The following is a 26,670-nucleotide window of genomic DNA, read 5'->3' on the forward strand; positions in this document are numbered from 1 at the left end:
TTTAGATCTTAGCATGTACAGTTTATTTTATTTTTTTATTATAGAAAGATATTTTTATTTATGAAGGTCTTATACTGATCCCTTTTCTCTAACAGGTGACATTAGTTGAATGTTCCATTAGTGATATGTTGAAAACCATGAAGAATTCTATTTAGGAAGTCAGTATTGTTCTCCTCTTGAAGGCAAGGCTGCAAATACTTGAAGATTTGGGGGTTATTCCTTTAAAAAAAATCCCCAAAGTCTGCTACAGGTAAACTTTATAATCTTTTTCAACTAAGAAGCATAATATATTATATAGTCAGGACATAGGGCCCTAAAAGCTGTAGAGAAAATTTAACTTAGTCTCTGAGTTTATGAACAAACTGTGAACCAGGGTCTCAGTCAGGACCGGCTCTAAATTAGTACCCAATACAAGGTGCTATTTCACCCATAGCCAGGATTCAATTTCACCCATAACCAGGATTCACAGGTCCAAGAGTCAAGTGACAGAAATAGAGATGGCACCACTCCCTGTTACTCCTAGTGACCCACAAGCAAACTTTTTGCTTTCTGTTCTCACAGCTTGATGCTCTACTAGCTTACAGGGGTTCGTTCCAAAAGGAGGAATATTTCCATCAGGAGACACAACAATAATTCCGTTGAACTGGAAGTTTAAACTGTTGCCTGACCACTTTGGGCTCCTCATGCCTTTGAATCAATAGACAAAGTAGAGGGTTACTGTGCTTGCTGTCTGACTATGAAGAGGAAAGTGGACTTTAATAGAGATAAGAAAGAGTACGTCTGGAACATAGAAGATGCCTTAGGACATCTTGATAGTGAAAGGTTGTTGCTGAACCATGAAAGACACTGGGATTCTTGGCCTCCAGAGGAAAAGAATTCAATCCAGGGCCAGAGACAAGGCTTGATTGCTCAGAGCTTTTGTGTTATCAAGTTTTATTAAAGTATAAAAGAGAGAGAGAAAGCTTCTGACATAGACATCAGAAGGCAGCAGAAAGAGTGCCCCCCCGCTAGTGTTTAGCTGGATGTTATATAGCTATCAGCAGTCTGCTAATTAAAGAAAAGAAATGTCTCAAAACTCAGAGAATGGCACTAGGTGAGTCATCCTGGGCCATAAAAGGATTGACATGAATCTTGAAGAAAGGCAGATTTCCATACAAATATATAGTTTCAATAACATAGATTAGGAGAACAATGTATGAGTATGACATACTGGTTTGTCAAGTTGGTTCTGAGTCGTTAGGCAGAACTGGGCTCCAAAATAACTGCAGATAGTGATTGCAGCCATGGAATTAAAAGACACTTACTCCTTAGAAGGAAAGTTATGACCAACGTAGGTAGCATATTGAAAAGTAGAGACATTACTTTGCCAACAAAAGTCCGTCTAGTCAAGGCTATGGCTTTTCCAGTGGTCATGTATGGATGTGAGAGTTGGACTGTGAAGAAAGCTGAGCACTGAATAATTGATGCTTTTGAACTGTGGTGTTGGAGAAGACTCTTGAGAGTCCCTTGGACTGCAAGGAGATCCAACCAGTCCATTCTAAAGGAGATCAGCCCTGGGTGTTCATTGGAAGGACTGATGCTAAAACTGAAACTCCAATACTTTGGCCACCTCATGTGAAGAGTTGACTCATTGGAAAAGACTCTGATACTGGGAGGGATTGGGGGCAGGAGAAGGGGGCGACAGAGGATGAGATGGCTGCATGGCATCACCGACTGGATGGATGTGAGTCTGAGTGAACTCCGGGAGTTGGTGATGGACAGGGAGGCCTGGCATGCTGTGATTCATGGGGTCGCAAAGAGTCAGACACGACTGAGCAACTGAACTGAACTGAACTGAGGCAGAACTAACTTGAAATTAGAGTCCAGGGTAAATGCATAGTACATTAACATAGCTTAAGACAAATATTTCCTTAAGAAAAATGCATTGGTTAGCTCAAAGTTTGAGAAAAGTTAAGTGCAGGCGGAACCAGGTGTTAATATGGCAACATAGAATTTTAAGAGAAACCTCTTTTTAAATTTGTATAGAAAAGGGGAAAAAATATAACACTAGCTTGTTTCCTCCTGCCACTTAAGAGAGAGATAAAAAATGTTTAACACTTGCAGCCTATTTCCTCTGTTTCGAGACCCCTGGCCTTCCTGCCTGTTACCCTCTCAATAGTACCACATCCTGTGACATGGCAATGGAAAACTGTGACAGTCTGATTCAAGGAGGGATACCAATGGCCCAGACCCTTTAAGAATGAAGTTTTCGGTCACCTACCAGGTAAAAACTTCAACCAGTCAAGCTGCTTGCTGAAGGCAAAGAGAATACAGAATAGGTAATGGAAGAAGGTAGTTATAAATACCAGCTACAACCACAACCATGTAACCAGTTACCAAAATGAGGACCATCATTGTCATGAGTATTACTTCCTTATATTGTTATTAATGTTTGGGTATCTATTTAAAGCAAATATCTTTGTTTTCTTCCCTCTTTTATCTTTTACCATCAGATGTATTGAATCTATATTACAGTATTTAAATATTGTTAGACTTACATTAAAATGTTTAAGTTATAAAATAGCAAGGAGAATAGTAAGCATTATCCAAGAGCTTTGCATATTCTGGGGAAAGGATGAACATGCTGTTCATTATACACAGGATACTTGTATCATGACAGACAAAAGTAGGATGTGGTTATTGTCTTTATTGGGACTTAAGTATGGTTTAGGAAATACATGAGGGGCTCAAGATGGCCAAAAGTGGACTTGTGATGGCTGATTTTGAGTCAACCTGGTTGGACCACAGAAACACAAAAGATTGTAAGAAAATATTGTAAACAGCGGTATAACAAATTGGGGCTTCCCAGATGGTGCTAGTGGTAAAGAACCAGCTTGCCAATACAGGTAGACATAAGAAGATGCAGGTTCAATTCCTTGGTTGGGAAGATCCCCTGGAGAAGAGCATGGCAATCCACTCCAATATTCTTGCCTGGAAAATCCCATGGACAGAGAAGCCTAGTGGGCTACAGTTCATAGGGTCACAAAGAGGTTGTACATATGATTGAGATGTATAACAAATTTGACAGCCTAGAAGAAATAGATGGATCTTGGAATCATAACAACTTTCTAAGACTGAAGAAATAGAAAATCTAAATCAATTACTTGTACAGAGATTGAAACAGTAATAAAAATTTCCTCTAAACCAAAAGTATAGTACTTTACCAGTGAACGCTACCAGACATTCAAAGATTTAATACCTATACTTCTCAAACTATTCTTAAAAATTGAAGAGGAGTGAACACTTCCTAACTCATTTTATGAAGCCAACATCACCATCATACCAAAACCAAAGACAACACACACACACACACGAACACATGTGCACACACATCAACACACGTGCACACACATCACAGGTCAATGTCTCTGATGAACACAGATGCAAAAATCCTAAACAACATATTAACACACCAAATTCAACAATATGAGAAAAGGATCATATACCATGATCAAGTAGAATTTATTTTAAGGATGTAAAGATGGTTCAAACCAATCAACATGAGACACTGTATTAATAAAATAAAGCATAAAAAGCATATGGTAAAAAGCAATCTCAAAAGATGCAGAAAAATTTGACAAGATTCAATATACATTTGATAAAAACTCTCAATAAAGAGTATAGAAGGAACATACCTTAGTATGATAAAGGCCATGTATAAAAACACACGGCTAACATCACACACAATGGTGAAAATTTGAAAGTTATTCCTTTAAGATCAGGACCAAGACAAGGATGCCCACTCTTGCCACTCCTATTCAACATAGTACTGGCAGTCCTAGTCAGAGCAGTTACGCAAGAAAAATAAATAAAATTCATCCATGTTGAAAAATAAAATGTAAAACTATTCCTATTTGCAGATGACATGATTTAATGTATAGAAAGCCCTAAAGACTCCACCAAAAAGCTATTAGAAATAAAAATCAAGTACAGTAGAGTTGTAGGATACAATATCAATATACAAAATTTTGTAACATTTTTATATGCTAACAATGAGCTATCAGAGTGAAAAGACAACCCTCATAATGAGAGAAAAATAATAGCAAATGGAAACAACTGACAAATAATTAATTTCCAAAATATACAAGCAATATATTTTGTATATCATACAACTCAATATCAGAAAAACAACCCAATCAAAAAAAAAGGGAAAAAGACCTAAACAGACATTTCTCCAAAGAAGACCTACAGATGGCTAACAAACACACGAAAAAGTACTCAACATCACTTGTTATGAGAGAAATGCAAATCAGAGCTATAATGAGATACCACCTCACACCAGTCAGAATGGCCATTATCAAAAATTCTACAAACAATAAGTGCTGGAGAGGGTGTGGAGAAAAGGGAATCCTCTTGCATTGCTGGTGGAAATGTCAATTGATGCAGCCACTATGGAAGACAGTATGGAGAGTCCTTTAAAAACTAGGAATAAAACCACTATATGACCCAGTAATCCGACTCCTAGGTATATACCCTGAGGAAACAGAAAACTGAAAAAGACACATATACCCCAGTGTTCATGCTGCATTATTTCCAATAGCTAGAACATGGAAGCAACCTAGATGTCCGTCGACAGATGAATGGATACAGAAACTGTGGCACATATATGCAATGCAATACTACTGAGCCATTAAAAGGAATGCATTTGAGCCAGTTCTGATGAGGTGGATGAACCTAAAACCTATTATACAAAAGAGTGAAGTGAGTCAGAAAGAGAAATATAAATATCACATATTGATGCATATATATATGGAATCTAGAAAGATGATACTGATATATTTATTTTCAGTGCAGCAATGGAGAAACAGATATAGAAAACAGACCCAAGGACACACAGGGAGGGGAGGAGGGAGAGGATGAGATGTATGGAGAGAGTAACATGGAAATTAACAATACCATATGTAAAAGAGATAGCCAAAGGGAATATGCTGTATGACTCAGGGAATTCAAACAGAGGCTCTCTGACAATCTAGAAGGGAGGGAGATGGAAGGGAGTTTTGGGAGGGAGGGGATATGGGTGTACCTATGACTAAATCTTGATGCAGGACAGAAAAACACAAAATTCTGTAAAGCAACTATCCTTCAATTAAATAACTAAAGTGCCAGAAAAACAGTCCCATTTACAAAAAGAATAAAATGCCTAGAAATAAATTTAACCAAGGAAGTGAAAGACTTATACTCTGAAAATTAAGACATTGTTGAAAGAAATTGAAGAAGACACCAAAAAAGAAAAAAAAAGAAAGAAAGATATTCTGTGCTCATGAATTGGAAGAATTAACATTGTCAAGTGTCTATGTTGCCTAAAACAATCGACTGATTCAATCCTTATCAAAGACCCAGGACATTTTTCACAAGTTCAGTTCAGTCGCTCAGTTGTGTCCGACTCTTTGCAACCCCATGAATCGCAGCACGTCAGGCCTCCTTGTCCATCACCAACTCCCGGAGTTCACTCAGACTAACGTCCATCGAGTCCGTGATGCCATCCAGCCATCTCATCCTCTGGCATCCCCTTCTCCTCCTGCCCCCATCCCTCCCAGCTTCAGAGTCTTTTCTAATGAGTCAACTCTTCACATGAGGTGGCCAAAGTACTGGAGTTTCAGATTCAGCATCATTCCTTCCAAAGAAATCCTGGGACTGATCTCCTTTAGAATGGACCGGTTGGATTTCCTTGCAGTCCAAGGGACTCTCAAGAGTCTTCTCCAACACCACACCTCAAAAGCATCAATTCTGCAGCACTCAGCTATCTTCACAGTCCAACTCTCAAATCCATACATGACCACAGGAAAAACCATAGCCTTGACTAGATGGACCTTAGTCGGCAAAGTAATGTCTCTGCTTTTGAATATGCTATCTAGGTTGGTCATAACTTTTCTTCCAAGGAGTAAGCATCTTTTGATTTCATGGCTGCAGTCACCATCTGCAGTGATTTTGGAGCCCAAAAAGATAAAGTCTGACACTGTTTCCACTGTTTCCCCATCTATTTCCCATGAAGTGATGGGACCGGATGCCATGATCTTAGTTTTTTGAATGTTGAGCTTTAAGCCAACTTTTTCACTCTCCTCTTTCACTTTCATCAAGAGGCTTTTTAGTTCCTCTTCACTTTCTGCCATAGAGGTGGTGTCATCTGCATATCTGAGGTTATTGATATTTCTTCCAGCAATCTTGATTCCAGCTTGTGCTTCTTCCAGCCCAGAGTTTCTCATGATGTACTCTGCATATAAGTTAAATAAGCAGGGTGACAATATACAACCTTGACATACTCCTTTTCCTATTTGAAACCAGTCTGTTGTTCCATGTCCAGTTCTAACTGTTGCTTCCTGACCTGCATACAGATTTCTCAAGGGGCAGGTCAGGTGGTCTGGTATTCCCATCTCTTTCAGAATTTTCCACAGTTTATTGTGATCCACACAATCAAAGGCTTTGACATAGTCAATAAAGCAGAAATAGATGTTTTTCTGGAACTCTCTTGCTGTTTCCATGAGCCAGCAGATGTTGGCAATTTGATCTCTGATTACTCTGCCTTTTCTAAAACCAGCTTTAACATCAGGAAGTTCACGGTTCATGTATTGCTGAAGCCTGGTATGGAGAATTTTAGCATTACTTTACTAGCATGTGAGATGAGTGCAATTGTGCGGTAGTTTGAGCATTCTTTTGCATTGCCTTTCTTTGGGATTGGAATGAAAACTGACCTTTTCCAGTCCCATGGCCACTGCTGAGTTTTCCAAATGTGCTAGCATATTGAGTGCAGCACTTTCACAGCATCATCTTTCAGGATTTGAAACAGCTCCACTGGAATTCCATCACCTCCACTAGCTTTGTTCATAGTGATGCTTTCTAAGGCCCACTTGACTTCACATTCCAGGATATCTGGCTCTAGATGAGTGATCACACCATCATGATTATCTGGGTCATGATGTTCTTTTTTGTACAGTTCTTCTGTGTATTCTTGCCACCTCTTCTTAATATCTTCTGCTTCTGTTAGGTCCATACCATTTCTGTCCTTTATCGAGCCCATCTTTGCATGAAATGTTCCCTTGGTATCTCTGATTTTCTTGAAGAGATCTCTAGTCTTTCCCATTCTGTTGTTTTCCTCTGTTTCTCTGCATTGATCACTGAAGAAGGCTTTCTTATCTCTTCTTGTATTCTTTGGAACTCTGCATTCAGATGCTTATATCTTTCCTTTTCTCCTTTGTTTTTTGCCTCTCTTCTTTTCACAGTTATTTGTATGGCCTCCCCAGACAGCCATTTTGCTTTTTTGCATTTATTTTCCATTGGGATGGTCTTGATCCCTGTCTCCTGTACAATGTCGTGAACCTCATTCCATAGTTCATCAGGCACTCTATCTATCAGATCTAGGCCCTTAAATCTATTTCTCACTTCCACTGTATAATCATAAGGGATTTGATTTAGGTCATACCTGAATGGTCTAGTGGTTTTCTCTGCTTTCTTCAATTTAAGACTGAATTTGGTAATAAGGAGTTCATGATCTGAACCACAGTCAGCTCCTGGTCTTGTTTTTGTTGACTGTATAGAGCTTCTCCATCTTTGGCTGCAAAGAATATAATCAGTCTGATTTCGGTATTGACCATCTGGTGATGTCCATGTGTAGAGTCTTCTCTTGTGTTGTTGGAAGAGGGTGTTTGCTATGACCAGTGCATTTTCTTGGCAAAACTCTATTAGTCTTTGCCCTGCTTCATTCCACATTCCAAGGCCAATTTGCCTGTTACTCCAGGTGTTTCTTGACTTCCTACTTTTGCATTCCAATCCCCTATAATGAAAAAGACATCTCTTTTGGGTGTTAGTTGTAAAAGGTCTTATAAGTCTTCATAGAACCATTCAACATCAGCTTCTTAAGCATTACTGGTTGGGGCATAAACTTGGATTACTGTGATATTGAATAGTTTGCCTTGGAAACGAACAGATCATTCTGTCGTTTTTGAGACTGCGTCCAAGTACTGCATTTCAGACTCTTTTGTTGACCATGATGGCTACTCCATTTCTTCTGAGGGATTCCTGCCCACAGTAGTAGATATAATGATCATTTGGGTTAAATTCACCCATTCCAGTCCATCTTAGTTCACTGATTCCTAGAATGTTGACATTCACTCTTGCCATCTCTTGTTTGACCACTTCCAATTTACCTTGATTCATGGACCTGACATTCCAGGTTCCTATGCAATATTGCTCTTTACAGTATCAGACCTTGCTTCTATCACCAGTCACATCCACAGCTGGGTATTGTTTTTGCTTTGGCTCCATCCCTTCATTCTTTCTGAAGTTATTTCTCCACTGATCTCCAGTAGCGTGTTGGGCACCTACTGACCTGGGGAGTTCCTCTTTCAGTATCCTATCATTTTGTCTTTTCATACTGTTCATGGAGTTCTCAAGGCAAGAATACTGAAGTGGTTTGCCATTCCCTTCTCCAGTGGATCCCATTCTGTCAGACCTCTCCACCATGACCCGCCTGTTTTGGGTTGCCCCGCGGGCATGGCTTAGTTTCATTGAGTTAGACAAGGCTGTGGTCCTAGTGTGATTAGATTGACTAGTTTTCTGTGAGTATGGTTTCAGTGTGTCTGCCCTCTGATGCCCTCTTGCAACACCTACCATCTTACTTGGGTTTCTCTTACCTTGGTCGTGGGGTATCTCTTCACGGCTACTCCAGCAAAGTGCAGCCGCTGCTCCTTACCTTGGGTGAAGGGTATCTCCTCACTGCTGCCCTTCCTGACCTTCAACGTGGGATAGCTCAGAACCAAAAATTCTAAAACATATATGGAACCACAGAAGACCCTGAATAGCGAAAGCTCTCAAAGACAAAAAAGAGCAAAGCTGCAGGTATAACACATCCTGACTTCAAACTATATCACAAAGTTATAGTAATCAAAATAACATGATACTGACAGAAAAACAAATATATATATATCAGTGGAACTAAGTTGACAGTCTAGAAATAAACTTACCCTTATATGAACAATTAATTTACATTAAGAACATACAATGGAGAAAGGATAGTATTTCAACATTATTAATTATTAGAAAAATGCAAATCAAAACCAAATGAGATATAACCTTAAACCTATCAGAAAGACTATTTTCAAAAATGTGAGAAACGACAAATGTTGGTGAGGAGGTGGAGAAAGGAATCCTCTTGCACTGTTGGTGGAAACCTGAATTGGTCCAGCCAGCATGGAAGACAGAATGGAGATGCCTCCTTATATGAAGAATAGAAGCACCATATTATTCACCTATCCCATTTCTGGGATATTTATGAATATGAAAAATGAATATGAAAGAATATGTTTTCAAAGAATATGAAATCAGTAATCAAAAAAGATATTTGTACCCCCATGTTCATTGAGGCAGTATTTATGATATCAAGATATGGAAACAACTTAAATGCCCATTATGGGATGAATGGATAAAGGTGGTGTTATATAGGTATGCCGGGAGCCAGTGTGAGGAATCCCGCCCGTGACAAGGTCATGAGGCAGGAAGCTGACATACGCAAGGCGTGCTCAGACTTCAGGGACCCCTCTGGAAATTCCTAAGCATGTACCCCAACAAAAATCTGCCGGCTTTTGTGCTCTGCTTTTCCACTCTTCTGACATTTTCTGGAAAAAGTCAATTCAGGGCTTTAGTCTTCTGCATTTGAAAGAGTGTTTCAATCCAAAAACCCCTCCGATGGCTTTCTAGCCTGCCTGCAGGACTCTGCGCGTGTGATTGTTTGAGGCCTCCTGACCGCAGGAGGCACAGGAAGCTTAAAACATCCTAGGAATGTAGGAGCTTCCGAAGAGTCAAAATCTTTAGAATAGGACTGATTAAAAGTTTCATTTTTTGGGTCAATGCTTGCTGCCAAATTTTCATATCCTTTATTTTTAGATATAGTTGGTATATAGAAAAACAAGTAGTAGACCTGGTATTAGCAACATTAGATCTTTGAGTTAAGTACCTTCTTTGTTATATCCCACTGCACCTTTGTTCTATAGAGATGTAACTTTAATGCGTTAAGGAGATGCAGATTAAAGAAAAACACTTCAGGGGAAACAAAATTAACATTCATTAAGGAAGAGAGCCAAAAAGTGTTAACAAGCCTCTTGGCCAGAAGATAATGTAAATCACCTGAGACCTTTTGTATACAAAATGATATACGGAAAGAATCTGGGTTGCGAATGCTACATAATTTTGTATTACCCATTGATCTCCGTGTTTTATCAAAAGTATAAAAGGCCTTCTGAACAATAAAGGATGGGGGCCAGGGGCCGGGGGCCAGTTTCTCGGACCAGTTTCTCGAACTAGTCTCTCGACCTGGTTTCTTGGGACTCTGGCTCCCCCCATGTCTCTCTCTCTCTTTCTCTTCTTCTCTCCCCTTCCCTCTCTCTGCTCTTTACTTTAACTTCAGGCTGAATCTCCACCTGGGGCGCGGAGGCTCGCCAGGTCTACTTACTTGCCCCGGCTGTTAAGACCCGCACGAAAGGGAGCTTAAGGCGAGGCACCCTTAGATATTCAAGCGGGCGCCGGTGGCCCAACGTAGATGGTGCAAATTCCTTGTCTGGAATTTTATTGGCCTTCCGCGTAAACCAAGCTATTCAGCCCTCTTCCTCCACTTAATCTTCTTATTACACTATAGTTTCTTAATCTAATCTTACATTAATAAACAAACAAGTCTTTCCACGCCAACGCCGTCCACCCTTCGAATTCCCTGGATCCACCGGGGCTGGACCCCGGCATAGGTATATATATTTTACCATAAAAAAGTGGAAATCATGCCATTTGTCACAACATGGATGGACCTTGAGGGTATTATATCATGTGAAATAAATGGAGAAAAACAATTGCTGTATGGTTTCACTCATATGTAGAATATGAAAAATAATAAGCAAATAAAAACAAAAGAAATGAATAAACCAAATGAAAACAAATAAGTAGATACAGAGAACAGTGTAGTGGTTACCAGAAAGTAACCACTAGTAAATCAGTAGAGGAATTCAACTATATCATGACCAATGAAAACTAGATTTTGGGTGGTGAGCATATATATATATAGGCTACCCTGGTGGCTCAGATGGTGAACTGTCTGTCTGCAATGCAGGAGACCCAGGTTCGATCCGATCCCTGGGTTGGGAAGATCCCCTGGAGAAGGAAATGCAGTCCTCTCCAGTACTCTTGCCTGAAAGTCGCATGGACAGAGGAGCATGGTAGTCTACAGTCCAGGGGGTTGCAAAGAGTCGGACATAACCGAGCGACTTCACTTTCACGTGTGTGTGTGTGTGTATACACATTAAAATGAAAACCTACATAATGTTGTAGGTCAGTGTTACTTCAATTAAAAAATACAGTATGGTCATGGAAATATTAACAATCAGAGAAAGAAACTTTATTACAAATTTGGTCGAGTTAATTTATTCCTTTTAGCTTTCAGAAATACTTCATAAAAGTAGATGGCACAGACTCTAATGTATAATCTTGTTGTGAGTGGGTGGTAATACATTGAGATATCTGACACCCAGTTGTTAGAAGATCAGAAAAATGCAAAGTCTAACTGAAAGGCTAATTGTGTTTTGTGTCACAGGTGGCATCGCAGCGAAGGGGAAGCACACTATGGGGGAAGAACACAGTCTCTGAAGGCTGAGAGCCATTCACTTTGCAGTATGTCCAAACAAATCTTACAGAGAAGAATAACTTTGTTCCACCTTCCTTACCTTCATTCAGGAATTTAATAATTCATTCATCAAAAGATCTTTTAAAATACATGAAAGGAAAATAATTTATTGATATACTATTCCAACAATATTTCTCTGGTTTCAGTACAGGAAGCAAAGACACTGGACATTAATTAATTGATTCAATGATTATCAGACTCTTCTCTCTTACCACTCAACTTTTCTTGACTCAACTGCTAGGATGCACTTTCTAGAGCTGTTATCAACTAGACATATGGCTCTCAGTCTTTTGAATCCAATTTGGTTGAAACAATCAAACAGAATGCTGTACAGAGGGTGAAGAGGTGGAGAAAGTCATCCACTAACTCCAGATGTTTACGGGTCACTGCCCTCGCCAGCATACAGGCTGCAGAGCTCCATCACTGCTATTTTTCAAGCCTATAATTCTTTTGGGTTATGGCCCCAATAAGTCTGATACAGAACTTTGATAACAATATAATATTGATTCTGAAATGATGTGTTTTAAATACTGTATACTTGACCCTTGGAAGCCTGGTTGCCTCAACAAATTTGTTGGCTATAAACTATTCTGTTTTTTTGTTTTTTTTTGTTTTTTTTTTTCCATTGTGAATCTTGAGTAAAATCAAAGGCTATGAGATCACAGTCCTCTTTCAGGAAAAAAAAAAAAAAAAAAAGCCGTTAAGGTTAGGTAACCCTGTTTGATTTTATTAGTAACAATGGATAATATTTTCAATAATGGATAAAAATGTTAACGTGTCAATAAATTTACACACATAAAAGTCTTTACTTGATGAGACCAAAGCAGTTATTATTATTACTTTTAAATAAGCGGAAAAGTGAAATCTGTATATTATCTCACATAGCAATCAGTATGATTCACACCAAAGTCTGTGCTCTTAGTGTTACTGTCTCAGTCATGTCTGACTTTTGCAATCCCATGGACTATAGCCCTCCAGACTCCTCTGTCCATGGAATTCTCTAGGCAACAGTACTGAAGTGGATAGCCATTCCTTTCTCCAGCAGATCTTCCCCACCCAGGGAAAGAACCCAGGTCTCGTGCATTGCAGGCAGATTCTTTATCATCTGAGCTACCAGAGAAGCCCCCTCGTCTAAACTGCCTTCCCTATAGAGAACTCCAGGTCTTTGTTTTTGATAAGCACAAGTTACTCAGCATTTCCCTGAAGCATAGAGTCTACAGTGGTGGGGAGCCTTGGCATTCTCCAGCTAAATGCCTTGGAAAAGGATGAGGGTGTCAGGCAGTAGGAGGAAGAGGCACTGCTGCCGGCCAGAGCCAGGATCTTTCCCCTTTAGAAACCCTGCTGAGTGGAACATGAATGTGAAGTCGCTCAGTCGTGTCCGACTCTTTGCGACCCCATGGACTGTAGCCTACCAGGCTCCTCTGTTCATGGGGTTTTCCAGGCAATAGTACTGGAGTGGATTGCCATTTCCTTCTCCAAGGAATCTTCCCGACCCAGGGATCGAACCCGAGTCTCCCACATCGTAGACAGATGCTTTACCGTCTGCGATCTCAGCCAAAAGGCCGAGAAGCAATAAGGGAGGAGGAAATTTCAAGTCAACCAGTTTGGCGATCCAACCAATCCATTCTAAAGATCAATCCTGGGTGTTCATTGGAAGGACTGATGTTGAAGCTGAAACTCCAATACTTTGGCCACCTGATGGGAAAAGCTGACTCATTTGAAAAGACCCTGATGCTGGGAAAGATTGAGGGCAGGAGGAGAAGGGGACAACAGAGGATGAGATGGTTGGATGGCATCACCAACTCAATGGACAAGGGTTTGGGTGGACTCCAGGAGTTGGTGATGGACAGGGAGGCCTGGCGTGCTGTGGTTCATGGGGTTTCAAAGAGTCAGAGACGACTGAGCGACTGAACTGAACTGAATTTGGTGATCTACCAGGTAGGACTGAGAACTAATACAATAGATGTGCTTGGATAGGCTTTTATCTTGTAGCTGTGTGCAGTTTCTTCACTTCCTACAGTTAGGGAATGTGTTAGTTGAATGTTAAACTCAAATTATGTGAAACTATGAAACATGACATTTAGATTGTATTGGGTTGGAATATTTCCAATAATTGAAAATATTCATTGGGGTTTTTCTTTAAGATCTTATGGAAAAACCCAAAAGAACATTTTGACCAACCCAGTAGTTTTGTCTTACTTTTAACCCAGCCCCCATCTTAGACCATGTTGCTTCCTTTCTAATACTCAGTTCAGCCTGTGTTTTTTTCTTAATGAAAAAAATGAAGTTAGGAGGGAAATGGGGATAGGGAAGGTACAATTATCAATACCACTCTAAACTACAAGATTTCAGAGAAACTGTGCTATTCTTCCAAGTTAGTCTCTTTCAAAGTCTCTTAATGTACAAAATGACAGTCTGAGCAAAAACCTCAATTCTGACTATTAAGAAGTTTGAAGCAGGCCTATTAGTACTATTGTGCTTACTGACCTTCAATGACAAGGAGTGCCAAGATATACTTTGTAAATCCAGCATACATACTAACCCATTTATTGAATGCCATTCAAGATTTCTACTCCAGCTTTGCCATGGTCCTTTGGTAAATATTAGACCACTTTCCTATTGGAGAAGGAAATGGCAACCCACTCCAGTATTCTTGCCTGGAGAATCCCGTGGACAGAGGAGCCTGGTGGGCTGCTGTCCATGGGGTCACATAGGGTTGGACACAGCTGAAGTGACTTAGCATGCATGCATACATTGGAGAAGGAAATGGCAACCCACTCTAGTATTCTTGCCTGGAGAATCTCAGGAACAGAAGAGCCTGGTGGGCTGCCGTCTACGGGGTCACAAAGAGTCAGACACAACTTAAGCGGCTTAGCAGCAGCAGCAGACCACTTTCCTACTGGTGTTTCTTTTATTTAGTTAATATGAGTGTTCTATTCATGATACCAACAGGGGGTTGTTATTCTAAGTTCTAAATGTGATTTCCTCACTTGATACTGCGTTGCAAAAATGCATTTCATAGACTATTTGCAATCACAGATTATTTCTTCAAATACCAAAGACACTTTAGCTCTAAGGAGCTTAAATACTGTATCTTCAAAATCCTTTGATAAAAACATTAGAAGAAAAGAAGGGATTCACAAGTGTTTTTTCAGTGCTCTCCAAACCCACAGCACTCTACACGAGATTATTCCCAGATTGTCTATGACTCCAGATACAACCAGTTCAACTTTTGATTGACTTCGTGAGTCATTTCAGTGAAACAACCTGTCAGTTTCATATTATATAATGGTCTAACCAATTTAACTGAATTGCTAGGGAGTTTGAAGCAACCAAGCAATCAACCCAGGCAAAGCAGTTAAAGTGATTTTACCTATAGGTACAGTCTGAGAGTTTGATATGAGGTTCTGTAAGTTGGTATGCTTTATCTACACAAAAATTATGTTTTCTTTATTATAAAATATCCCTATTGTTTCAGCCTGTATATTCTTCTAAAGTTAAGTTTACATAGAAACATCCTGAATTTTATTTTTTATTTATTTATATTTTCATTGGTCAGCATAAATTTCCTTTAATAATTTCTCCATTTCCAGTAGAATTTCATTTTTGAGGTTTAACATATCAAACCAGTATAAACTTTTACAGTTTTAGTAGATCTGGCTTCCCAGTTATTTAAGACAGAAAATAGAAATGCAAAGTTTACTTAAGAAATTTAATTTTTTCTTCTGTAATGTCTGTCTTCCTCCTCTTCATCAATCATCTTGGCTTGCCTGTCATTTCTTAGTCGACAGGTAGATACCTGTTCTGTTCCAGATAAACACTTAGCTGACAGGGATTTCTGAAGAGATGCCTTTGATTTGCTCTTACGATATCTAAACAAGGTAAATCATCTGGTGGATACAGAGAATTTCGGAAAACCTCCAAGTCTTCATTAGTCTTTTGTTTATTTTGGTAGATAGCAGTGTAGACCTCTACAGCTTCACTGTGAAATAACATTTCAATAGTGATAGATTCTGAAAATATAGTCTTTATATCCTTTATTGTCTGCTTTGGAAAATTGTCAGTAGTTTCCTCCAGATGATGAGTTGTTCAGATAGCATCCACTGTAGCTCTTTGTAATTCAGTTTCTGCCTGTGAAATAACATGTCAATCAGATGGGTTTCTCTGATGTGTTCTTTCTAACTGAGTTAACTGTTTAGCTTCTTGATTCCTTGCTGTTAATATTGCTTTGAGTCATCTAATTTTATTTTTACAATGGTTCCGTAAGCTTTCAAAGGTTCAACTAATACTTTGACTTCACATCTTTCAACTTCTGCCTGTCAATAATCCTGAAGTCTAGCAAACTCATCAGCAAAGTTTTTCAGAACCCTCTTTAAATTTGGGGTCTCTGTAGAGACATACACATTGATATCATTCACCAGGAGTTCTGCTTTGTGTCACAGTCCGGCAGTTTTCTGCACGTAAGCAGCAGAGATTTGGCACAGCTCCCCAAAATGCTTTTCCACATTTGTGACAGCATCTTGTAATTGTCTGGTTTGGATGTTCTAGTTTCCCAAGCTGAGTCTCAACATCTTGCCTCGTGCACGACTGGAGACCCTGGGCTGTGGCCTAATGACAGGGGCTCCAAGGCACCCAGGCCCATCCTGAATTTTAAGAAAAAATAAATGTAAAATAAAGAATTTCTACATTTATCTTTGTGGTTGGTTTAGTCGCTAAGTTGTGTCCCACTTTTGTGATCCCATGGATGATAGCCCTCCAGGCTCTTCTGTCCGTGGGATTTTCCAGGCCAGAATATTGGAGTGGGCTGCCATTTCCTACTCCAATAGTCTATTGAAAAGGACTCTAATTTGGCAGTAAAATCCAAAATTAATACACAGCACTTTAACAGATACCACTACTCAAGAATAGTATGAAAAAACAACAACAGTTCAGGTCAAAGCCATCTATTTTTTTCTTTTCTTTTTGTATGAGTTATTTCACAGAGGAATAATTGAGACTCCATGATTGTATGTGATCGTCTGAGCATTATGGTTGCTTATTCACTATTCAGAACGCTGAGACTTACAGGTTGTCAATCCGAGTAAGAATGAATACACTTAGGGATAGCCATTTCCAACTAAGATGTAATTTTTGGTAACAGAATTATCACTGAACCTGAAAAAAAAAAATGGACAGCATGTATGGAATAAGTATACTTATTTTATTTTGTAATCATAGTATTACTATCAGGGAATGGAGGACAGTGATGCCCAAAAGGTAGGGAGAAATGTGGTATGCTCTATGAATTTCCCTATATTTCTATGTTGAGAGGGCTTCCAGGCCATAGAATATGAAGACAGAGTCTGGCCAACATCCTGAGTTGAAGAGACAAAGCTGGGAGTTTGAGGGAAAATAGCTGCCTAGAGTTTACCTACCCAAAGGGCTGCAGAGGAGACAGCTTCACAGAAAGAGAACCCGAGATCTGAGCCCATCTCTTTGTTTCTTTAGCAGAGTGGTGATGAGTGAACAGGGGCGAGGAAACTACCCAAGGCCATGGGAAAAATCACCCGAATGGGTTAAAGATGACGGTCCCTGGCAGGGATATAGGGCTGATTATAGCCTTTCTTCTCTCCAGACAGACTGAAAAACCTCCCAACTCATAGGGCATTACAGGGGGCTCACTGGTGTCTTCATCAATTATGGGATATTATTGATCTAAAACACTTTCTTCAGCCTCACCTAACAAATCTTAAAAGAAATAACAAACAGTACCCAAGTAAATTAATTGTGACCCAGAACAAAGCTCAAGAGTATTTATGACAATACAAAAATATCCAGCATCTAGCAAAGTGAAGCTCACAATGTTGGAATTCAATAAAAAATGATTGAACAAAATAATAGAAAACTATGACTCATAATGAGAGGGGAAAAAAATCAGTTAAATGTCTGATGTTACAAATGTTATAATTAGCAAATAAAAACATTTAAATAGTTCTCAAAATCCTATTCTATATGTTCAAAAAGTATAGAAGATATAAAAAAGAAAAATTCATTTCTATAAATGTAAATTAAAATGTTTGATAAGAATAACACACTGGATGGGATTTGTGAAAAAGCAACATTCCAGATGTAAAAATTTGCAAGCATGAAGACTTGGGAATATGTCTATTTACAGAAATAACAGAAGCAGAAACAGGAATAAAGGAGAATTTTTTAAAAACGGATAGAAAATCAGTGAGATGTGAAACAATGTTATGTGGCTAATACACTTAATGGAGTGCTCACAGAAGACAGGGACTAAAAAAATATTTGAAGACATAAAGACAGAAAGATTCCAAATTCAGTGAAGTCTATGATTCCACAGATCAATAATATCAATGAATCCCAAGTACAAGAAACAGGAATAAAACTACAGTTTGTCTAATGAGAACTAATGGTAAAGAGACCAACCTAGATAGCATATTGAAAAGCAGAAACTTTGCCAACAAAGGTCCATCTAGTCAAGGCTATGGTTTTTCCAGTGGTCATGTATGGATGCGAGAACTCCAGTACTTTGGCCACCTCATGCTAAGAGTTGACCCATTGGAAAAGACTCTGATGCTGGGAGGGATTGGGGGCAGGAGGAGAAGGGGACGGCAGAGGATGAGATGGCTAGATGGCATCACTGACTCGATGGACGTGAGTCTGAGTGAACTCCGGGAGATGGTGATGGACAGGGAGGCCTGGCGTGCTGCGATTCATGGGGTCCCAAAGAGTCGGACACGACTGAGTGACTGAACTGAACTGAACTGAATGGTAAAGAGACCTCTTTAAAATCATACATATGATGAAGAATTTATATCCAGAATATATAAAAACCTCTGAAACTCAATAAAAAAGAGAACTATTTTTTTTTATTGGGCAGAAGGTTTGAATAGACCAAAACAGTTAGACTATTGAGGCAAATAAGCAAATGAAGCAACACACAGCACAATTCATCACTAAAGAAATGCAAATTAAAATTGCAATGAGGAGCCACCACATATCTGGGAGGATGGCTAAATTTATAAAGACTGAGCATTCCAAGTGAATGTAGAGTAGCTCAAACTCTTATATAATGCTGAGTGCTCAGTTGTGTCCAGCTCCTTGCAACTCCATGGACTGTAGCCCACCAGACTCCTCTATCCTTGGGATTTTCCAGGCCAGAATACTGGAGTGGGTTGCCATATCCTGCTTTAAGGGATCTTCTGGACCAGCGATCAAACCTGCGTCTCTTGTGTCTCCTGCATTGGCAAGCGGATTCTTTACCACTAGTGCCACGTGGGAAGTTCCCATATAATGCTGAAGAGGATATAAAATAGTGCAATTACTTTGAGAGCTTGGCAGTTTCTTAAAAAATTACACCCACCTCTACCACGTGATTTAGATAGTACACTCCAAAGTATTCATTAAAGGGCAATAAGTCTTTCCACACAAAGACTTGTAAAGTTCTGTTCAAAAAAGCTTTATGTTTAATTGCCAAAATCTCTAAACAAATCAAACAAGTGAACAGATAAACTTGTATTTTATATGTTTGTCACAAAATTTTACATGCATATTATTTTATATAATAAATATTCATAAAATTAATATAATTTTATCATGTGTATAACAATATAATTATTCTATGTAAAAATTTATATAATGGAATTCTGCTCAGCAATAAAAATGAACTGTTGGTTTATACTACACCATGAATTAATCTCCAAATAATTATGCTGAGTGAATGAAGCAAGCAAAAATAGAGTATACTCAACATAATTCTATTTATATCAAATTCTAGGAAGTGCAAATGAATCCAGAGTGACAAATTAGTCTGTAATCTAAAGTGACAAATTACTTTGGGGACAGGGCATGTGGGTGGAGTGAGGAGAGGTTGGAGAGAGCACTTATAAAAATATAAGGAAATCTTTGGGAATGATGGACATGTTCATTACTTTGATCATATTAATGGTTTCATGGGTGTAAACATACGTCAAAACTCATCAAACTGTACACTTAAAATATGTGGTGTTTGTTGTATGCTAATGTAACATCAATAAAGAAGTTAAAAAAATAAGTATACTTAGGAATACATAGCTTTTCTATCCCTCGCTACCCCTGTTAACACTCTTAGAATGTGCTGTCTTAGATGGCAAACTGCAAGTGGTAACAGTGGCAAAATAAAAGATACGTGTTTTCCTTTGACATTTTTGTGTGGGTGCTCAGTCTTGTCCCACTCTTTATGACCCCATGGACTATAGCCTGCCAGACTCCTCTGCCCATGAAATTTTCCAGGCAAGAATACTGGAGTGAGTTGCCAGTTCCGACTCCAGGGGATCTTCCTGACCCGGGGTCGAACCCACGCCTCCTGCGTCTACTGCATTAGCGCAGATACTTCACCACTGAGCCATCTGCAAACCCTGACATTACTATTGTCTTATTCGATGTTACAGATGATTAAATATCTTTCTATATACACATTTTAGGGGCTTCTCGGGTGGCACTAGTGGTACCAATGTAGGAAATGTAAGAGACCCAGGTTCAATCCCTGGGTTGGGAAGATCCCCTGGAAAGGATATGGCCTGGAGAACCTCATGGACAGAGGAGCCTGGCAGGCCACAGTCCATAGGGTCACACAGAGTCAGACGTGACTGAAGCCGCTTATGTGTACACACGCATACACATTTTAATCATCTTGGAAACTTCTTCAATGGATTGTTTCTATTGGAGCTGCTATTTTGCCAATAACTAATTATGTTACTGGCACAACGTATCTGGCCTCTCCTGGTCTTAGCCCTGGAAGCCAAAGGAAGAAAAGCGTCCTCTGTGATGACTCACTAATCAGATTTCATTATGCAGCTAACTCTTCAGCACTGGAATTATTTATTCCATGCTACTTGCCAGAGAAATTGTTCTTTGGGAAGTTTAAAACTTTTTGTGGAAACATTTTTGTCATTAAAAAAACAGTTCACATTTCTTATAGAAAATTTTACAAAATACCCCTCCCCCAAGTTTTAAGTATACTATATAGTTATAACTGTTATTTTATGAAAAATCATATTTATATGTTATGAGAATGCTCTATAAAGTTATGTAACTGGCTTTTTTCACTTGATATGAAATGTCATTTTTTATACTAAAATTTTAATGGCTGTCATAAATTTAGTCATTTAGATATACCATGATTTTTCACCTATCTCCTGTGTTTAGACATTTATGTAGTTTTAAATGGTTTACTACTATAGATAACATTGCATCATTCACATTTTGCATAAAACTGTTTTTTTGGGGGGGAAATTTCTCTGAAATGGCATTCTCTTCTTAAGCACATCCATAATCTAAAAATTCCTCTTTCTGGTTCAAGAATTCATTATTATCTACTGAACATTTGCCATGCAAGATACTATATAGTAGAAGGTAAGGACCTGAATGCAGGCAAGTCCTACAGAAGCTAAAGGAAGAAGAGATGACCATAGGAGTTTCAAAGTAATAAGTTTAAATTTGAATTTGAAATCTCTTAAACAGTATTTTAAAAATACCAAATATGGTATTGGAAGAAGAATGGTTGAGAGTGCTGTATATCTATTCTTCGGCAGGAATTCTATGCTCTCTGTTTGGGTGTTTCCCTAGGAGGCCCCATTAATATCAGTGTAACTTGAATCACAGGTTCATATGCTAAATAAAAATTACTTCTTGGTATGGCTGGGGTTTTGTTTTTATTGTTGTTGTTGCTGCGATCCCATGGACTGTAGCCCACCAGGCTCCTCTGACCGTGGGGTTTCCCAGGCAAGAATATTGGAGTGGCTTGCCATTTCCTTCTCTAGGGGATCTTCCTGACCCAGGGATCGAACCCTCGTCTTCTGCATTGGCAGGCAGTCTCTTTACTTCTGCACCAGTAAGGAAGCCTGACTTAATGTCTACCTTACTGATTTTAATGTTCATAGAAATGATACCAAGATGACAGTTTTTGAGATCCCTAATGTTAGTATGCAAAAAAAATCCACATAAACTTCAAAAGTTAGAGAATTTCATAAAATTAAAATGATGTATTTTTTTTTCAATGTGTATAGAAATTTACTTCCACAGAATTCAGATTTTATTATAAACACATTTTATTGGAAAGTGTGCTGTTGGAGATATTTGCAAAATCATTAGTGGTGTTGGGTAGGCAAGAATGAACCATATAGTAAAGGATAAAAAAAGAGAGAAAAAGAGCAGTCAGAGGCAAATTAAAACCCTGGCTGAATAAGCACAGTATTGGTAATAATGTTATATTGATATCAGTGAAAAGACAAATATTAAAATGTACGTTGAGGGTTATTTGGTTCACTATTGTGAAACTTTGAAAATGCTTAAAAATGGATCATTGACTTTGGAAATGCTCAGAATTTTGATAACAATGGACTTTGTGAATAATGTCTGATTATTTAGAGAAGGGAATAATGGAGCTGAGCTTCCCAGGTGGTACTAGTGGTTGAGAATCCACCTGCCAATTCAGGAGACATAAAAGATTAGGTTCAATCTCTGGATCGGGAAGATCCCCTGGAGATGGGCATCACAACCCACTCTAGTATTGTAGTCTTGCCTGGAAATCCCATGGACAGAGGAGCCTGGCGGGCTTCAGTCCATAGGGTCTCAAAGAGTTGGACTGGAGTGAAGCGACTTAGCACACACACACATATGGAGCTAAGGAAAAATACTGGAACTTATTCTATTCTGGACAGTAGTAAAGGCCTGGGATTATCTGGATGGAGGGACATATGGCCATTTAGTCTTCAGCATTCAGAATTCAGCAGGAAACTACTAAAGGGTTGTATCATTAGTCTTCTAAAAGCAGCTGTGAATAAAATAGAAAATGATTCATAAATACAGACACTGGTTCTGCCACTCCGTCCCCTACCAGCCCTAACAGACATTCTCAATCAATTGTGAATTTTTCCCCATTAAACCTAACAGGAGCTCGGAATCCTTCTTAATGTAATACCACACGTGTGTTCACTACCCACAGATGGGCTTTAAAGATATTTAATATGGCTTCCAAATCTGAGATATATTGATGTTTCAGTTTTCTCATTACCTGCTTATTTGATAGAACTCTTGTGAAGGATACATCAAATAGTTCATGTTAAAGTGCATTGTTAATAAAATGCTATAAACTGTTAATGCAGAGATGACAGCTAGGATGATTATTTGTTTACGGTTATAAAAATGTGGCTAATGCCCAAACGAGCTGAATTCCTTTACCTACAGCCTAGAAGCCCTTCCTGTAGGCAGACTTTTTCATTAGAGTCACATTAACTCTATTGCACATGTGTTTTCCATTATATGGTGTGTTTCCCAAGGGCAGGGCAGAGTATGTGTCTTTCATCTTTGTATTTCTGGGACTTGGTATAACATTAAAAATATAGAATGTGCTCAATTCTTGTTGAGCAAAAATTAGAATATAAAGCTAGATAATTCAAACTCGCCATTCACTTTTACTACAATCTCAGATGAGGCCGGCAATTCAGAGCTTTACCTTCCATCTACATTAGGCATTTTCCAGCCACTGTGAGCTTGGATTTTATATAGTTTAGTCTGGATGTCTTTGTCCAATTCTGTTGTGATATTTATAAGCCAACACATATGATATTCTTCTAAATTATGTAATAATGTGCTTGCATTTTGCTGGAGATGGTTCCCAAAAGATAAGTATTAATCCGACCACAAATATATTTACTTTCTGAGATTCAAGGACCTAAAATAGTGATAGAATCTTTGACTGTCTTTGTTCAGCCTTGCTACCAACCGGCAACTGATTTTGAGATTCTAAAAAAAAATGTTTTCATATGTGTCCTCTTGAGCATCGTGCACTTTATTTCCTAAGAATTTAGGATTCAACTCACTCTACTCCGAAAGTGGTGCATTTTAGTTTATAGAAATATTGAGACAGCAACGCCCTGGCAAATTTGTTTTGGAAGAAGAGATGACTATTTCACGCTCATGTTCATACTGCCTTGGGAGAAATTTGTAATCTGGATCCCACAGCTGTTGCTGGGTGAACCTGTGGGGTCGTTTTCCTCTGGCTAAGCCAGCAGGGGGTTCCCACCTCCTGTCTCTCCAGCAAGATGCTCTCTGCATTTCTTATTACTTGTTGTAACCTTAACAACCGTGTTTAGAAATGCATGATTTTTTTAAAAAAATTCTCTTTATAAATTATGTATGCTGTATTGACTTAAAATCATGCTCATTCACAGGTTCTGCATTTGAGAGAAAACAAAGAGGATTTGGATAGGGCTAGATTCTTAATGTATTTTTCAAGAGAGGGAGCTAAAAGGGAAAGCTAATTTTTTGACTATCCTAAGAGATGGCTTTTGGACTGATGCCATAAAATCTTGTGTGTATTTGTGTGTATGTGTGTGTACGAGCACAAGAGACGTATCCCTGAGTATTAGCATGAGATTGATCTATTTTGCCTGCCTCTCCCTCAGAGCACTGAGCTACTTCATTCAACACGTAACTCTAAATACCAAGGCTGTGAGACCCTGTGTAAAGCTATCAGCTGAAGGAAAGCAGAGATGCCACATTTTAAGAGAGAGAATTTTCCAGGAGTAGACAGAGAGGGGCAGGTGGTTGGTGCCAAATTTTCTGCACCACTATGCACCTCAAAGCAAAACTGTTTTGCAGATAGTAAATTCTAGCAAATATCAGTCTTTTGTAGTCTATATTCTTTGAGGAATGTTTTGGTCTGTTTAATAATTATACTTTTGGGAGAAATGAAAACATATTAGCCATATGTTTTTTGCATAAGATAAATATACCAGCCTCTGAGAACACCTACTGTTTTTGTTTTCATAAAACCTGCTTTAGGAAGGAAAAAAAAAAAAAAAGAGATGTTTTTTAAGGTTTGCCCCTGATATTGATGTTCTTGTTTTTAGAGTTTCTCTCTTTAGTCTGAGAGGAGGCCTTGAGGTCTTTGGGCCTATTCTTATCTTTGACTCACTTGATCCCCAAAGTTGATTTCTCATTTTTAAAATGCATATGATATCATCCATCTGTGTGAATAATGGCATAAGAATGAACTCACTGTTAAGAATCACTTGTGATTTGGAAAGGTTGGTTTCTATAGCTTTTAAGTGCATAAAACTGAGTTGATATGCATAATGAGTCATTTTTTTTTTCATTCAACAGCAAGATGTTTCCTTCACTGAGCTTTGAATGGGTCTTATGAAGAATATTTTCAAGTGGTGCCTGCATTTTGACTTTACAAGGCCATCATTACTGACTTTACAAGAGCTTCTGTGGATATATGTTGCCCTATCACCAACTTTGCTGGCGATTTAAATTCAGCACTAAATTGGCTCCAAGAATGTTAACCAACGAATTTGGATAGCACAGTTTCTGACATCTTATCTAGGGGAAATCTCAGCTGTTCCCTTGCAGAAATAAGTTTGGAGCAGGGCTGCAATGCAACCTGAATTACAGGGCAGATGAACCAGCTACAAATGGACATTCTACCACCACATGTTCCGTTCCAGAGAAGGATGCAATCAGTTCAAGCTGTTTTTGACTGATGGTTCAGATCATGGTCTTGTAAACAGGTCTGAAAATAGCTGCTTTTTAAAGACTGAAAATTCCTGTAATTAGGGTATGCCTTAAAAATTAACCCTAAAAAAAAAATAAAGATTGGAGGATGGAGTAGCTTTCAGTCTTGAATTGCTAGCTGGATGGCTGCAGCACTGTTCTTAAAAGAGGAGGAAGCAGGTCATTAGAAGGGATGTGTCTAAAAGCTATGTGTCAGAAAAGAAAGGAAAATGGAGTTTCCTTGGTGCTGGAGAACTGTGTAATTAACTGGGATAACAAGCACTGATATTTATTGTGGTGGGATGCAAGGAAGAAGCTGAAAAACAACACTCCTGGTGTCTCTGCTCCACATCTGCCAAACTAATTTGGGGGTAATTTTATCATTTTAATCTGTGTGATGTTCTTCCCCAGTTGCTAAAGTACCCTGGTGTATACCAGATGTCAAACATTTAATGATGTCTCCGAGGCTCAGGATGGATTGGATTGCAGGTGTTTAATGCTTACCAGGCCTTTAGATAAACCCAGAAATTGGTGTTTCCTGGTTAGCTCTGATTGACAATACTTCGATCCTTTAGTAAATGTTAATGGCCATTCTGGCCACTAGGAGGAGCTAGAGGCTATTCCATCCACTTTGCTTTGTATCACCTAAGACTGGTGCAGATGTAAAAGGCTTCGTTCAGGTACTTGGGATGTAAGGAGTTAGTACAATGAAAGATGGAATTAAAACTCCCAGCCAATAGAGATATGGCTTGAAATACAGTAAAGTGACTAAGAGTACATAGTTCCCAGAGGCTAGGATTTAAGTCTTGGCAAAACATTAACAAAACTCTGAGTCTCGATGTCTTCAACTTTAGTGTAAGGATAATATTAGCATCTATCTCTTAGATTCATTGTGAGAAAAAATTAAAATTATCCAAATGAAGAATTTAGCTTAGTGTCTGGTACAACCTAAATGCTGTGCCATAAATGTTATTTAGTTTTGATATTATTATCTGATTGTGGAGCTTGGCTTCCAGCTAAGGTGAATGATGACTTAGGTTACCTATGCTATAGTTCCCTTTCTAGAAGTAGTTTACCTGGATATTTGAAACACTAAGTCTAGAGTCATACAGACTTGGATTCGAGTCCTGGTTTAGACATTCAATAAGTCTGTGACCTTGGGAAGTTTATTTAACTTTGTTAAACCTCTGTTTAATGATCTTTATCTTTTCCTGCTTTATTGAGATACAACTGACACATAAAACCAGGTAAATTTAAGGTACAACATGACAATTTGATACAAATATATTGTGACATGATTACTGTAATAGGTTTAGTTAACCCTTCCATCAACGTACATAATTACTTTTTTTCCCTTGTAGTGAGAACACCTAAGATTTACTCTCTTAGCAACATTCAAGTATATAATACAGCATTGTTAACTATAGTCACCA

The 26,670-nt window shown here is 38.7% G+C and overlaps 1 protein-coding gene and 1 pseudogene across 1 annotated transcript in view; one reads left to right on the forward strand and one right to left on the reverse strand.

Annotated features, from left to right (window-relative positions):
• Positions 1-25,339, forward strand: part of SNX7 (sorting nexin 7) — a 179,523-nt gene extending 154,184 nt beyond the window's left edge. Inside the window, exon 9 of the mRNA XM_018045807.1 lies at positions 24,845-25,339. Within this exon, the coding sequence (XP_017901296.1) occupies positions 24,845-24,871 (27 nt within the window). The 3' untranslated portion in view covers positions 24,872-25,339. The remainder of the gene's footprint in view (positions 1-24,844) is intronic.
• On the reverse strand, positions 15,395-16,292 carry LOC102180818 (annotated as a pseudogene).

Source organism: Capra hircus, chromosome 3 (assembly GCF_001704415.2).
Source record: "Capra hircus breed San Clemente chromosome 3, ASM170441v1, whole genome shotgun sequence".
Classification (NCBI taxonomy): domain Eukaryota; kingdom Metazoa; phylum Chordata; class Mammalia; order Artiodactyla; family Bovidae; genus Capra; species Capra hircus.